General features: G+C 33.5%; 1 protein-coding gene across 1 annotated transcript in view; it reads left to right on the top strand.

The window, feature by feature from the left end:
• Positions 1–14,331, top strand: part of LOC138176031 (guanine nucleotide-binding protein G(i) subunit alpha-1) — a 96,531-nt gene that overhangs the window by 69,495 nt on the left and 12,705 nt on the right. Inside the window, exons 4-5 of the mRNA XM_069106764.1 lie at positions 2,007–2,164; positions 8,559–8,687. Coding sequence (XP_068962865.1) covers positions 2,007–2,164; positions 8,559–8,687 — 287 coding nt within the window. The remainder of the gene's footprint in view (positions 1–2,006; positions 2,165–8,558; positions 8,688–14,331) is intronic.

The raw sequence follows: 14,331 nt of genomic DNA, 5'->3' as shown, positions 1-14,331 counted from the left end.
ATGTACCTTTTCCTAGAGCATAATGATATTTTTTAAAGTAAAAATGAAACATTTAGATATAGAATCGCAACTTCTGTATTAGAAAGGCCCTCAAATGTTATCTAGTAAAACCTTCATCTGAAAAGAATTACCACCATAATACAATGAAAAAGTGGTCACCTAACCTCTGCTTAAAGATGTCTAGGGAGTGGGGGAAAATATCCAATCATTTTGTGAGACAAGACTATTCTATTTTTGGACCTCTCTTAGTATTAGGAAATTTGTTTTCCCTGACAAAAAACTAAATTTGTTCATTTCTTTGAAACTTCTGCACTTAGTTCCTGTTATGGTTGCTGGAGCCAAATAAACGGAACACATCTAATTCAGCTTTCACATGATAATTATTCAGATACTGGAAGACAACCATCCCATCCACTTAAAATTTTCTCTGCTCCAGGCATCCAGTACTTACATGACATAGTCTCAAGGTCTTTAACCATTCCTGGTTACTTTCCTCTGGACTTTGGATATATTTAATAAGACACTATGATTTCGATCAAGATTGTAATATTTTAATAAAATATTTATTTTGTTAAAGCCCAAACGGAAATTAATCCCATTAATCTTTAATATTGCTATTTTATTTGAATTAAGATAGACATTTTCTCTCCTTTACACATACACATACCACATACCCTTTATGTATAGTGCAGTGAAAAAGTAATACTGAAAAAATTAGTTTAAAAATTCAAACAAAAAAATTTGATTCATTCCATACCTGTGTAGCTTAATGAAAATATCCAGATACTTAGGTAAAATGGATTTTTTACTTAATATTTTAAAATAACTTCATTTTTATTTTCTATTCACCCTTCATTTTGTATTCATTAGTGCAAAGTATCTGGGGATTTTTTTTAAAAAATCCAAATAAGGTAAATAAATTAGTCTTCAAATCTAAATCTGTTTATCTTTAAGGATGTTCAGTAATCCAGCCCCACCTACTTGTTCAATATTACGTCCCACTGATCCCCAAAATGAACCTTCTGGTTCATTTAGTTAAATGAATTCTAGTTGAAATGAAAGAATAAACTTTTCTGCCATGGCCATTTTCATCTCTATTTTTTACCCTTCAAACATACACAATGTTTGTTCCATTTTTTTTTTATGCTCTTTTGTCTACTTAGAACACTTATCTCCTCATTACCTAGGTCCTAAAGTGTCTGAGTGCTATCTGTCCTTCAAGTTCCAGCTTAAATCTTCATTAGGCTTACCCCAGAATGTCTGTGGTTCCTTAAAGACTAGGCCCCAAAGTATTGTTAGGTGCCCAAAGTAACTATTACAGTGCATCCCAAGTAAAAGAATCAATTTGAGACTGAATGTCAGGATGGAAAGAGTGCTATACTTGAAGTCATAATAGAGGGCTTAGCTGTTAGTATGAAACAGTCCCAGACTTCTCTGAGTTCTAGTCTCCTCATCTATGTTAATGAGGATTATAATATATTCTCTACCTCACAAAGTTTATGGGGGTAAAGCTCTTTGTAACCTGGAGTTATTTAAATTATAAGAATTTAACTCATTTGCAACTCTTTATATTGTCTTTAACAGTAGATTGTAAGCTCCTTGAGGACAGGGAGTGTATCTTGCTACCGTCTATGTGCTGCAGGCAAAGTAGCATGATGTCACAGAAGGACGTCCTCTAGACTCCCGGATTCTAGGTCTACATCTGCTACGACCTGGGAGACCTCTTGGACAAAATCATTTCTCTCCAGACTTCACTTTCTTTTTCTGTAAAATTGAAACAGATGGTTTCTAATCTACATTTCAGGTGTAGCATATTTCAGCAATAACATGCTCTGATTCTGTAAATCTTTATTTCTAATGGTTTTCTTAATATAAATATATAGTGATTTGGGGAAAGAGCATGTTTGTCTTTTTTTGTTGATGGTTTTTGAACAGAATGAAATGTTTCTTTTGTTTTGTAAGAGTTCTTCTCCCCCACCTTTTTCTAATGTTTTATAATTGTTCAGGATGATGCCCGGCAACTTTTTGTACTTGCTGGAGCTGCGGAAGAAGGTTTTATGACTGCGGAACTTGCAGGTGTTATCAAAAGATTGTGGAAAGATAGTGGTGTGCAAGCCTGTTTCAACAGGTCCCGGGAGTACCAACTTAATGATTCTGCAGCATAGTAAGTAATTTTAACTTTAGAACTAAAATATCATTAATAATTATAAGCAGGTTTCCTTATAATTCAAATTTTTATTGCTAAATTTTTAGATGCATTGTTATACAACTCAGAATATTTCAGTTGTCTTTGATGTTTATTTTGTATGTTTCAGTGTATCATTGCTAGTTATTTCCTTTGTGTCCAGAAGTGCCTAAAGAAATGAATACATGTGTTTTTAATGAAAATATGTATCACAGGAATGTTTTTAAAATACATTTCCAGGAAAAAAAAAAAACTATCTCCAATGCCAATAGTCACGTGTATATGTGAGAATCTTAAGAGTCTGGCTGGAGACAGAGAAATTAGAATATAATTGGATTATAGCCACATTATTGTTCTACTTCAAGGGTTTTTAACCAAGGAATCTGGAAATAAATTTCAGAGGTTCCTGCAGTTAGGATAGGGGGAAAAGAGGTCTTTAAGTAACCCCTAACCAAAATTTAGCATTTTCATTTATTAATTAAAAAGCAAATAAAAATCATTCTAAAGAGGGCATTGTAGCTTTGACCAAACTGTCAAAGGGGTCCGTGATAGAAAACAAATTAAGGAACCCTTTCTAGCCTAGTATTGAGAAGCCATGATCTAATGATGTAGACCTGAAGTAGAGATTCCTTTGGATGGTGCCAAGCCACAGCTGTAAATAACAGTTTAGTCAATAGTGTAGCATATATTTCAGCAGACCCTGTGAGAGATGATAGAAGTGATATCTTTCAATGAATAGCCTCCCCAGTTTACCCCTAATAAAGCAAGCAGTTTTAAAAATTTGCCTGTTTTTTAGATTTTACCCCAGAGTTTACAGATCACTGCAAAAGAAATATTCTAAAGAAAATATCTACTGTTAATTTAATTTGTTTTTCATTCTTTAACATTTCTAAAAAACACATATTCTGTACTTGCTGAACTTTCCAAGATGGTTTCATTTTCTTGTTGACTTTTCAGTTCAAATGACCATTAGGTAAATTATAAAATAATAGAATAGTCAAATGTAACATAAAATGTTGAATATAAAATAATGGAGTAATTAGTGAATGGTAAGAAAGGGCTTAAATAAACACATACACACACTCTCTCTCTCTCATACACACACACACACACACACACACACACACACACACACAAACTAAATGAGAAATAGCCCATGATAGATTATGTGATTCTTGGGTTATGTGAATGGTGAAGCCTTCCTTGATTGCCCCATTCCACAGGATATCTTTTTAAAATATGTTTAGTAGTTATTGTCCTCATGTTCTTTGGGTGTTTATCCCATACTCATTAGTTAAATTACAGTTTTTTAAAAATGTTTGTATTCTGTGGATCTTTATTATCAGCATTCTTGTAAGCAGGAATTTTTTCTTAAATAATTTTGTATATTCATAACCTATTACAGTATCTTTTTTAGAATGAGTGCTTTGTAAATGTTAATCATAATGGTTGGTATTTTTTCATGCTTTTCTTCCTGTTATTTTTGCATTATTAATGGTATGTAGCCAGTAATTCACAAAATCTCTATTAATAATTGTCAATAGAAGTATTTACATAATTTTCAATAGATGTATTTTCAGTATATTTCAGAGAAAGACTTTGATTTTAAATAAAATGTTCCACATACCTTGAATTTTTTATTTATTAGGACAATTGAAATCTGGAAAGGACTATCGTATAACCATTAATATTCAGTGGTACTTATTTTAACCATATAAATGACTTTAGTAACTTTGTAATAGTCACTTTCACATTCCTTTTGGGATCCTTTCTATGGTTCTAGAACACTTTTTGGTGAGAGTCTTTAGGTTCACGCCATTCTCCCCTTTTAATAGCATGAAATGCAAACATATATCTTTGTTATAGTAGAACCATTAATGAAAATTTGATGCATAAATTGAACTTTTATAAATCCAGAAGTATTAGAAGGAGCTCACTAGTTGAATAATTTGTAGGGAATCCTCTTTATACTTTGTAAACGCATTGTTTTTGGTTTTTTTTTTGTTTGTTTTTTGGAGGGTGGAAGGCAGGGCAACTGACTTGCACAAGGTCACGTGGCTAGTAAGTGTTAAGTGTCTGAGGCTGGATTTGAACTCAGGTCTTCCTGACTCCAGGGCTGGTGCTCTATTCACTGCACCACCCAGCTGCCCCTAAACTCATTGTTTTTAAACTGTTTTGGTTTTTTTTGTTTGTTTTGTTTGCCTTTTGGAGGGCCATTGGGGTTAAGTAACTTGCCCAAAGTTACATGGCTAGTTTTTTTGTGTGGGTGCTAAGTGTCTGAGGCCAGAACCAAACAACTCAGGTCCTCCTGACTCAGGGGCTGTTGCTTTACTCACTGTGCCACCTAGCCACCCATAAACTGTTTTCTTATAGCAAGATACAGAAATTTACAAAACAGATAAAATTATGGATTTGTCAATTATTTTCATTCCTTTTTTTTATTTGGAGGGGGGAAGGCAAGGCAAATTGGGGTTAAGTGACTTGCCCAATGTCACATAGCTAGTAAATGTCCAGTGTCTGAGTCTTGATATGAACTCAGGTCCTCCTGACTCCAGGGCCAGTGTTTTTCTCACCAAGCCACTTAGCTGCCCCAATTTGTCATTTTTTTTAAAAAATGTTTACAACAGAATTCCTTTAGATATTTTAACACTAATATTTTTTTAAAGGGATGTAACATTGCATCCCTTTCTCTCATATATATGCAATCAGACTTACATATTATGTGTGTGTGTTTATACATTTACATAGGTATGTGTACACTCATGTTCCTTTCTATTATTAAAAGGGGATTTTTTTGTCTTTTCCTGTGATTTCATTGGTATAAGGAGCTCCTATTGAAGATATCTCCCTCATCAATGTAGATGGAAAACTAATTCTCCAGCTTATAGTTTTAGATATTTGTCTGAACCACTGAGAGGTTTAAATAATTTCCTGAGGCTCAAATAGTCAACATCTCAAAAGCAAGACTTGAACCTGTGCCTCCAAGGACAGCCCTCTATCCATTGTACTGCTTCACCTAATAACTATAAAGAATTAATTATTAGTTACTTATTCTTGCCAAAAATATTTGAATGGTTCTCCACTATTCTGACTCCCATTAAGTTAAAGATTATCTAGCACCTGTTGTATATAAGGCATTGTGCTGTGTTTCAATATTAATGGGTAATATTAAAGTAAATAAATAAATGAAAACTATCTGGGACAATTCTGATTTACAAAGTTTACAATTTCTATAATGTCTTCATTGATCTCTCTTTGTCTTTGCTTGTGTTACCAGATTAGTCTTCCCAAAAATGCTTCTTTTATTATTTACCTATTTCGTTATATGATAGTATATCATTCAGCTTAGAAGACTAGAGTTTAGATCCTGGTTCCATCACTAACTAGCCATCAGCTAACTTAATGATTCTATGCCTTTATTTCTGAAATTGCAAGGGCTACTAGCAGCCCTTCTAAGATAGAATACAGTTCCCTTTGTCTAGAATGCTCTCTCCATCCTTTTTGTATAACCAAACATACCTGTGTATCAAGGATAAATTCTATTCTTACCTTCTCTAGCTATCCTTCCTTGACTAATTAGCCTCATATTCCTATGTTGTATTTGGGCCTTCTTTAGTACTTACTGTCTCCCCTTTTTCCTAACTTAAGTTCCTAGAGATCAACAATTTTGTATCCCCAAACACCATTTGGCATAGTCAGGGCACATAGTAGTATCCTAATTAAAACTAATTAAATTAAGTTCGTCCATGTAAGTAGAAGTTCCAAAGGATGAGCGGTCTCCAAAGACCACTTTATTTTTATTAGGTATTTAATGTGGATGTGTTGAAGGTTTATAAATTGTTTTTTATCTCTCCATTAGCATATATAAGCATACAAATTCCACTGACCTAATTTGAAACTGAATTATGAAATCTCAGAATGACAATTGTGAGGATTAAATCAGTTTCTATTTTCCAACACTGTATTAGCACTTGTGATTAGGGCGCTAAGAGAAGGAAATTGAAAAATTAGTGGTCAGTTGGATTCATAGAATACTTTTTACTTAATCCAAAAGCTATGTGGGTTCCGAACTTTTAAAATAACTATTATGGAAACCTCCAAACACTGGAATAGATGAAATCAAGAAGGTAGTATAACTCCAGATATGCTAGAATGGTGAGCTGTAGTATTTACAGGTTATGAACTATGCAGTTACCTAAATGTTGAAAATAACTACCAATTTAAGATCATTTTGACCTGAAAAAAAAGTCATTACTTAGCATTTCAAATTTTCCAACAGGAGGGTGGGGCAGGACTGAAGCTAACTGACAGGGAAGAGACTGATGTCTGGGTACATTGCCAATGGGTTATCACTCTGTCATTAAGAGTGTACACCAGTATACCCATTGTTGGTTACACTGCCAAGTCAGCCAGATTGATCTTTAAGCAGATGACTCTCAGAGGTGTATACCTACTCCTAGTCTCTAAGCAATCTCTTGCTAGGATGTCCTATAGTCATCTCAAGTTCTGCATGTCACACACAGAGTTTATTATTTCCTCCTCACCCGAGGCCTTGTCCTTCCTTCTGTATTGCAATTGAAGAAACCATCATCCTTGTCACTAAGGTTTGTAGTCTCTGGGTTTTCCTAGATTCCTTTCTCTATATAGTTAGTTGCTTAGTCTTGTTGATTCTACTATCACATCTCTTTTATCCATCTCCTTTCCAGTCACTTGATTGCCACCCTGGTTCAGAACCCTCAGCACCTCTTCCTGGTCTGTTTCAGTGTCGCATAGTTTCTTCTTCTTTCCCAAGTCTCTTTGCAGTCCATTCCATCTTCCACATATCCATCATAATTATTTTTCCTTTAGCACAGATCTAACCTTGTCACTTACCTCTATTTACCACTAAATTCCAGTGGTTCCTTTACTACCTGTAGGATCACATATAAGTTCTTTTGCTTGTCATTTAAAATGCCTTTTTGTTGGTGTTCTCTCCCTCCATAAATTCATGTTTTTGCTTGTCCCTTTACCTATTATATCTTCCCAGTAGAATGTGCTGAAGTGGGTTCTGCTTTTTTTGTTGGTCTTTCTCCCTATCATTTACTGGTATGGTGCCTTGCACCTAATAGGCATTTAATAAATATTTATGGAATTGAAATATAAAATGCAGAGAATATTCTGAAAATTACTCTCATCTAGTATAATACAATTCAGTTGAAAACATATTAAATGCCTACTATGTGTTATGCATAAGACACTCTGCTAGATACTGTGGTGGAAACAGATTGTAGGATGCTCTTTTTAAGGACCTTATGGCAAGATGATATAACTGTGAAAAGTTAAAACAAAAGATTTAAAAGACTTGCTGTTGAATATAGAGGTATGACAAGGTAACACATTCATTATCAACATTAAGATGTGTGACCATGTTTAGCAGTCATAGAGTGATCTAGAAATCAAAGGAATTGTAGAGATCATATTATTCAGTCTCCCCTTTTTTTTTTAATGAATAAGGAAACCGACCACAGAAAGGTGGTGACTTGCTGAAAGTCACATAACTGTCTCCATATCCACTATTATTTTCACTATACTAAGGTAAGAGATAATAATTGCTAGATGACTTGAGAATGGAGGAGATCACTTTAAATTGGGTTAATTAGAAAAAGTTATGGAAGATGTGGGATTCAAGCAGGTTTTGAAGAATAGAAGAGGAGGAAGATCATTTTATGGGTGGAATGGCATGAACAAAAAGTAAGGTAAAAAATGATAGGACAGTTACTTACCTAGGTATCTTATAGCTTCTGCCAGGTATTTCCTAGCTAACAGTTACATTTCTCAAAAAATATTGTTATCCTAACCTATATTCTAACACACAAAACACCTTGCTGCTTCTATGATATAACATGGTTCTGGAGACGTGGTCAAATGAATCCCCAGGCACATAGAGCAAAAGCTGGTTGACTTGAATGAACCACTTTGGTATAAGTAGCAGAAAACTGATTGACTGGAAAGAAAAACTAGGAAAAAATAAAACAGGACCTGACTGTGGTGGTCAAAGTCTGAGAGAAGTTTTGTGGAGGAATATCTACAACCTTTGGCCAAAAGTTCACCCAACTCAGCTTACAACATAAGGATATGATATAGATTGTATAAATATATAGCCACAAAAAGTTGGGCAGATTCATAAAAAAAAAACAAAACCAAGCCAGTAAAGTTGGGTTTGTTGCTTAAAAATTCAAGCATTCACCATTTCATCTATGCAGGCACATACTCTCCTATTGATCTCTGTTTGCCTAATGCCTCAGAGCAAGTATTTAGAAAATGTTTTACTCTCTTCTTTTTTCTAGTGCATCTTTATCAGTATGTTTAACCTACCATATTTTTTTTTCCCCAGCTACCTGAATGACTTGGACAGAATAGCACATCCAAATTATATCCCAACACAGCAGGATGTTCTCAGAACTAGAGTGAAAACGACAGGAATAGTTGAAACACATTTTACTTTCAAGGATCTTCATTTTAAGTGAGTGTCTAAAAAATGCATTATGTATAAGTTTTAAATCTAAAATTCATTGCTTAAGAAACATAAGGCTTAAAAGTACAAATATTTGAAGACCCAAATGCTGAGAAGTGATAAGTTGTTTTCTCAGAAATGAAAAAGGTGAGTTTCCAATGAAAAAAATAGAGGTATTCTGGAAGAGGTATTTAAATTTTAGCCAGAAAAAAAAAATTGCATGCAATTTCTACCTACCTACATTAAAATTTTTTTGGAGAGATTTAAATATGATTTTTTATTCTATAAAGGTCATGGACCATAATTGGGCCCTTTTAGTTGGAAAACCAATGCTACTAATTTTTATATACCAAAAGACTAAATTTTGGTGAGAATTTATATTTTGACAAAGTATACACATTATGAAATTATTTGAAATAATTGAATTTCAGATTATTGAACAATTTGAAATAATGTAAAATAACTTAAAATATGAAAATTTCTTTGGAGTCTTTTCTCTTTTTTTTTTTTGAGTCTATAGATCTGTCAGTTATCTCTGACCTTGTGATTTCTCAGTCTTGCACAATATTACACTATTATCAACTGTTTACATTGTTCTTTGATGTACAATGTTCTTTTTGTGGATAAGGGAACTGAGCCCCAGAGGTTAAATGAAGTCCCACGGTGAAGTTTACTGTATTTTCAATTTTTATCAATAGAAATAGAACTTCACAGAAGATATATAAAATAGATTTGTGAAATCCCCAAATACCTTGTTTTACATACAAGGGTGTCTGCTTTATTTATAAAACTTAATGGTATGTTTTTCTCATCTTTTGGTTTCTGACTGTTCCCTGGTTCTCACATGCTAAAACCTTCGTGCTTTAATTTTTCCCTTTTGACTTCCTAATGTTTTTTAATTTAAATCTTTATGTCATATGTTATTCTCTTCTGCATTACTACTATTCACATTATGCCGTTTTTCTTATAATTTGAAAAGTCTGTGTTCTTAGAAAATTAAGGTGTATATTTCAAATGAAATGGGAAATTATTGTCACATGATCATAAAGTTCTAGGGACAGGTTTACAGCAGCAGGACTACTCTATTTTATATTGTTAACCAAACCAGTTATAGGTTGTTGTCATTAGTTCTTCCATCTTTGTCAAAATTTTGGTAGAGCTACAGTTTTGTTTTCTTAAACGACCAATTTCAGATCACAATAAAACAAATGGTATATTTTTTGTTATATATCCTCTTTTCCAGAATATATTTAATAAACATTATTTCTTAAATGTCTATAGTATGCCTAGCATTAAGGAAATTGCCAGAAGCCTCCCATTCATTGAATGGGATATTACTATATCTAATGAGTGGGATATTCCATTATAAAACAGTCTCATGTCATGGATCCAAAAACATTACTGCAATGTCAGCTGTTTAGCTGGTTTACCCTGTGTCAGATAGTTTGCTAAATTCTAGGGTTACAGTGAAAAGCCCAAAACACCTCCTGCCATCAAGGAGCTTATGTTTTAATAAGAAAAACAACATATGGGTAGATAGATATATATAAGACAAATACAGAGTAGAATAATAGCCTTAGAATGGAAAGCCCTAGTAGCCATGGGGACCAGAAAGAGCCTGTTATAGGAGTTGGTGCTTTAGATTAGTCTTGAAGGAAGGAAGGAATTCTAAGAATCAAATGATATGAGGGCAGCCAGTGCATGGAGCATGGAGGTAGGAAATGACTTATGTGGGAAGAACAACAAGAAAGTCAGTGTGAATGTACAACATAGTATGTTTAAGACCTGGAATGTTAAGAGGGGGCCATGTTGGCAAGATCTTTAAATACCAGAAAGAAGTGTTTATATTTGATCCTAGAGGTAATAGGGAACCATTTTATCTTAGAGGTATAGGGCACTTAATATATTGAATTGAAGAAGGGATGAGATAGCCAGACCTACATTTTAGGAAGGTCTCTTTGGCAGCTAGTTGGAGTTATTAAAAACATGAAACAAGACATGTTAATTAGGAGGGTTTATTGGAATACTCTGCAAGTGGTTATGGAGGCCTGGAATAGGATGGTAGCTGTATGAATAGAGAAAATAAGACATGCAAAAGACATTGGGTGAGGGGGAGAGAATATATAGTCAAGTATTTATATATAATATATATGTACATATATAGAATATGTGTGTGTATATATATATATATATATAAATGTATGTATGCATGTATACATATACACACACATAAAACAGAAATAGAACTCCAGGCTTAAAGTCCAATTGAAAGTCCTACAACTTTTCAAATATTAGGGCATTGTAAAATATCTGGATACTTTATTGTTTATTATAAGAAATGTCCAGTTAATGGGGCAGGTAGGATGCCCTGGCCTGGGAGTCAGAAGGTACTGAGTTCAAATCCACATTCAGACACACTTACTAGCCATGTGACCTTGAGTAAGTCACTTAACCAAAATTACCCTGTCTTCCCCCTCCAAAAAAGAAAGAACTGTCCAGTTAAGCTTTCCATATTATTTACTGAATTTTATCATATCTTGCAGAAGTTTAACCTAGATTACAACAAAAGACATTGAAACAATTTTGAGGTTGCATGAAAGTTATCTAATACTTCATGTATAGCTTTTAGAACACCTTTTCTCCCTCTACACATATCCCCATCTTCTTTTAGCCTGATTGGAAGTTTTATGATACAAAGGCATACATCTAAGGGAAATCAATATATGTATGTAGAAATTTTGGAACTGTCTTCTAGAAAGTCCTAGACTAGAATTCCATTAATAATAACATAGAATTTTGCTTGTGGTGTCAGCCCAAGAGAAAACTGACAATCATCAAATAATTTGGGAGAAGCCCTATTCTCTGACATTAGTTGCCATAGTACAGAACATTTTAGGGTGGCAGGTACATCCACCTGGGAACCTTTCCCAATAGTTTCATTTGCTTGAGTATCAAAAAATAGATAAAATGTGTATTCATTCACTGTTCATTTTTTTTCTCCCATCTTTGGAGCATGGGATGTTGCACATAACTAAGCTTTCTAATAACTAAAGTTTTCTCTGACAGGGTCAATTTTTTTCTGTTTTGTCTTAAATTATTTTGGGGCTTTTTTTTTATCAGGCACATTTTATATCACCTTTATGAAATTGGCCTTTTACACTAAGTTTAATTTAATCTTTTCTAGATGACGGTTATCCATAAGATCATTATATTTTGCAATACAATTGTACCTCTGCTTTTTTTTCTCTTGTCTTCCTTCTTGTTAGTCTGTCTAATGTCCTTTCTCATTTTGTCTGATTTTAATAGCAGCTAGACCCACCCACTTCCAATTTTCCACTTTTTTTTTTTTTTTTTGCTTTTTGGGGGGGGGAAAGGTAGGGCAGTTGGGGTTAAGTGACTTGCCCAAGGTATCACAGCTATTAAGTGTTAAGTGTCTGAGTCCAAATTTGAACTCAGGTCCTCCTGACTCCAAGGCTGGTGTTCTATTCACTTCACCACCTAGCCACCCCAAACTTTCCACTTTAAGAAAATTTGTTATGAATTGTAAAGTATTAGTTAAGTTTTCTGCTGAAGTCTCAGGGCTGTATTTTACAGCTAGATTTGTGACTGCGAGGTCTGAGTTTTATGCATTGCCATGAGTTTTAGAGGTAGAGTTCTAGAGGAAGAAAGTACTAAGCACTTTGGGTATACCCTCTCAGGAGGATTTACAAGGGACAAGTCTTAAACAGAATGGAAAATTCATACATGGGTTAAAATCAACACCATTGGAAGAGTGCACACTTGGACAAAATCATGATCTGATTGAAGGTTCAGAAGCCTTTTTCACTTCTTTTCTGTTCAAGGACTTGTTCTAAAGGGTTGGGTTGCAGATGTCTAGCATCCAGATAAATAATGGACTGTTGCTAGATGTTTTTTCAGCAATCACTACAAAGTAATTTCCATTATTGAGTCCCATGGCATTGACCCAAAAGTGTAAGAATTGTTATAAAACTCCAGAGTATTTCCTAACCTCCTAAAATTAATTGTTCCCTAATTTCAGGAATAAATTAAAATGATGGGAATGAGAAATCAGGTAAGAATAGCACTGAATGTGAAGGCATGGGTGCATTGTATTCTTTGAAGATAGAAAGAATAACAAAATCTATGTAATTATAGGAAGAGACCATTTATGTAAATTCATGTAGAATACCATTTTCACTTAATACTGTCAGTTCATAGTTTATGGTCAGGAGACCTAGGATCTTTACTCACTATGTGCCTCTAAGTGCCTTTGTGGTCTTTTATGTTTGCTTCCTTAATACCAAAAATGTATAGATACTCCCAGCTACTTTTCTCACATGCAAGATATTGACTACCTATATTGAAAAATTCATCACTGATTAATTTTAAGAAACTAATAATTAATAATTAAGCTATTAGAACATAAAGCAGATTTGCTGTGTAACAATTGCTTTAAATTTTGGCTTGCCAGAGTTTTGGAAATTCATCTTTGAGTCATCATTTTTATTCCCAGGCTGGATTTCTAAAGTTTTGTCATGTCTTTTACCAGACAAGTACTAACCTGCTATATAAAGCTGTTTCTCATGATGATTTGTACCCAAAATATATGTTACAGACGAGATAGAGTTTTATAACATATATTTAGGGTAATTTAATGGCTTAAGGATAATCTTGGGTTATTTAGGAATTCTTAAATTATTTTAAGTCTTATTTTTGAAATGGTAATGTTAGATTACTATTTTTGCCAAAGTATTGGTGTCAGTTGTCCATAAGTATTACGTGGATCTTAGAAAAATAAAATCAAAAGTATATTTTGGATGTTCCTAATGGAAAACCTGAGTGTATTTAAGTTGAACAAAGTACTTATTAGTATCTAGTGTTAATTGATTTTGATGACAGTTCTCTTTTTAATTTTGTCGTTCATTCATTTCAGTTATGCCCAACTCTTTGTGATCCCATTTGGGGTTTTTTTGGCAAAGATACTGAAGTGGTTTGCCATTTTCTTCTCCAGCTACTTTTACAGATGATGAAACTGAGGCAGACAGTATTAAGTGACTTGACCAGGGTGCCACAGACCAAACAGCAGGGTCATACATGTGTGTGTATATAATAAATACTCTTTTTATTTTCATGATCGTATTTTATATGTGTGTGTGTGTATATATATATATATATATATACACACACATGCACGCATATATACATACATATTTGTATGTGAGGTTATTTCTGAGTTATGTAAATGTTTTAATTATGTATGTTATAAAAGTCAAGAATAGAAATGTTTAAAAACATAAATATTAAATGATTCTTAAATGTTTTTATTTTTATAGGAAAAAAACTTTTTGCTGACACTAAACTCAACTGTGATTTAATATAAATAGTATATATTTTTATTTTGTGATATAGCAGTTAGGAAGTCTGATTGTTAGTTCAGTTTGTTTTGATACTTAGCAGAAGAAAAAGATACCTTACAGTGAGGAGTATGTCAAAATGAGAGAAGTTCATCATTAAACAAAACTTCTAAATAATGATTTCAATCCTGTTTCAATTTCAATCCCATTCACCAATTATGTGAAGGGTGCTTTTGTGCTTTTTTTTTAACCCAGGTATCTTATCATTCCTGATATGTCAGCTCTTAAAGTAATTGGGG

Source organism: Petaurus breviceps, unplaced genomic scaffold (genome assembly GCF_028583685.1).
Source record: "Petaurus breviceps papuanus isolate PSGF00001 unplaced genomic scaffold, PetGlider_PUasm1.0 80, whole genome shotgun sequence".
Classification (NCBI taxonomy): Eukaryota; Metazoa; Chordata; class Mammalia; order Diprotodontia; family Petauridae; genus Petaurus; species Petaurus breviceps.
The sequence above is the reverse complement of the archived record's forward strand: the minus strand, read 5'-3'. Positions and strand labels throughout refer to the sequence as shown.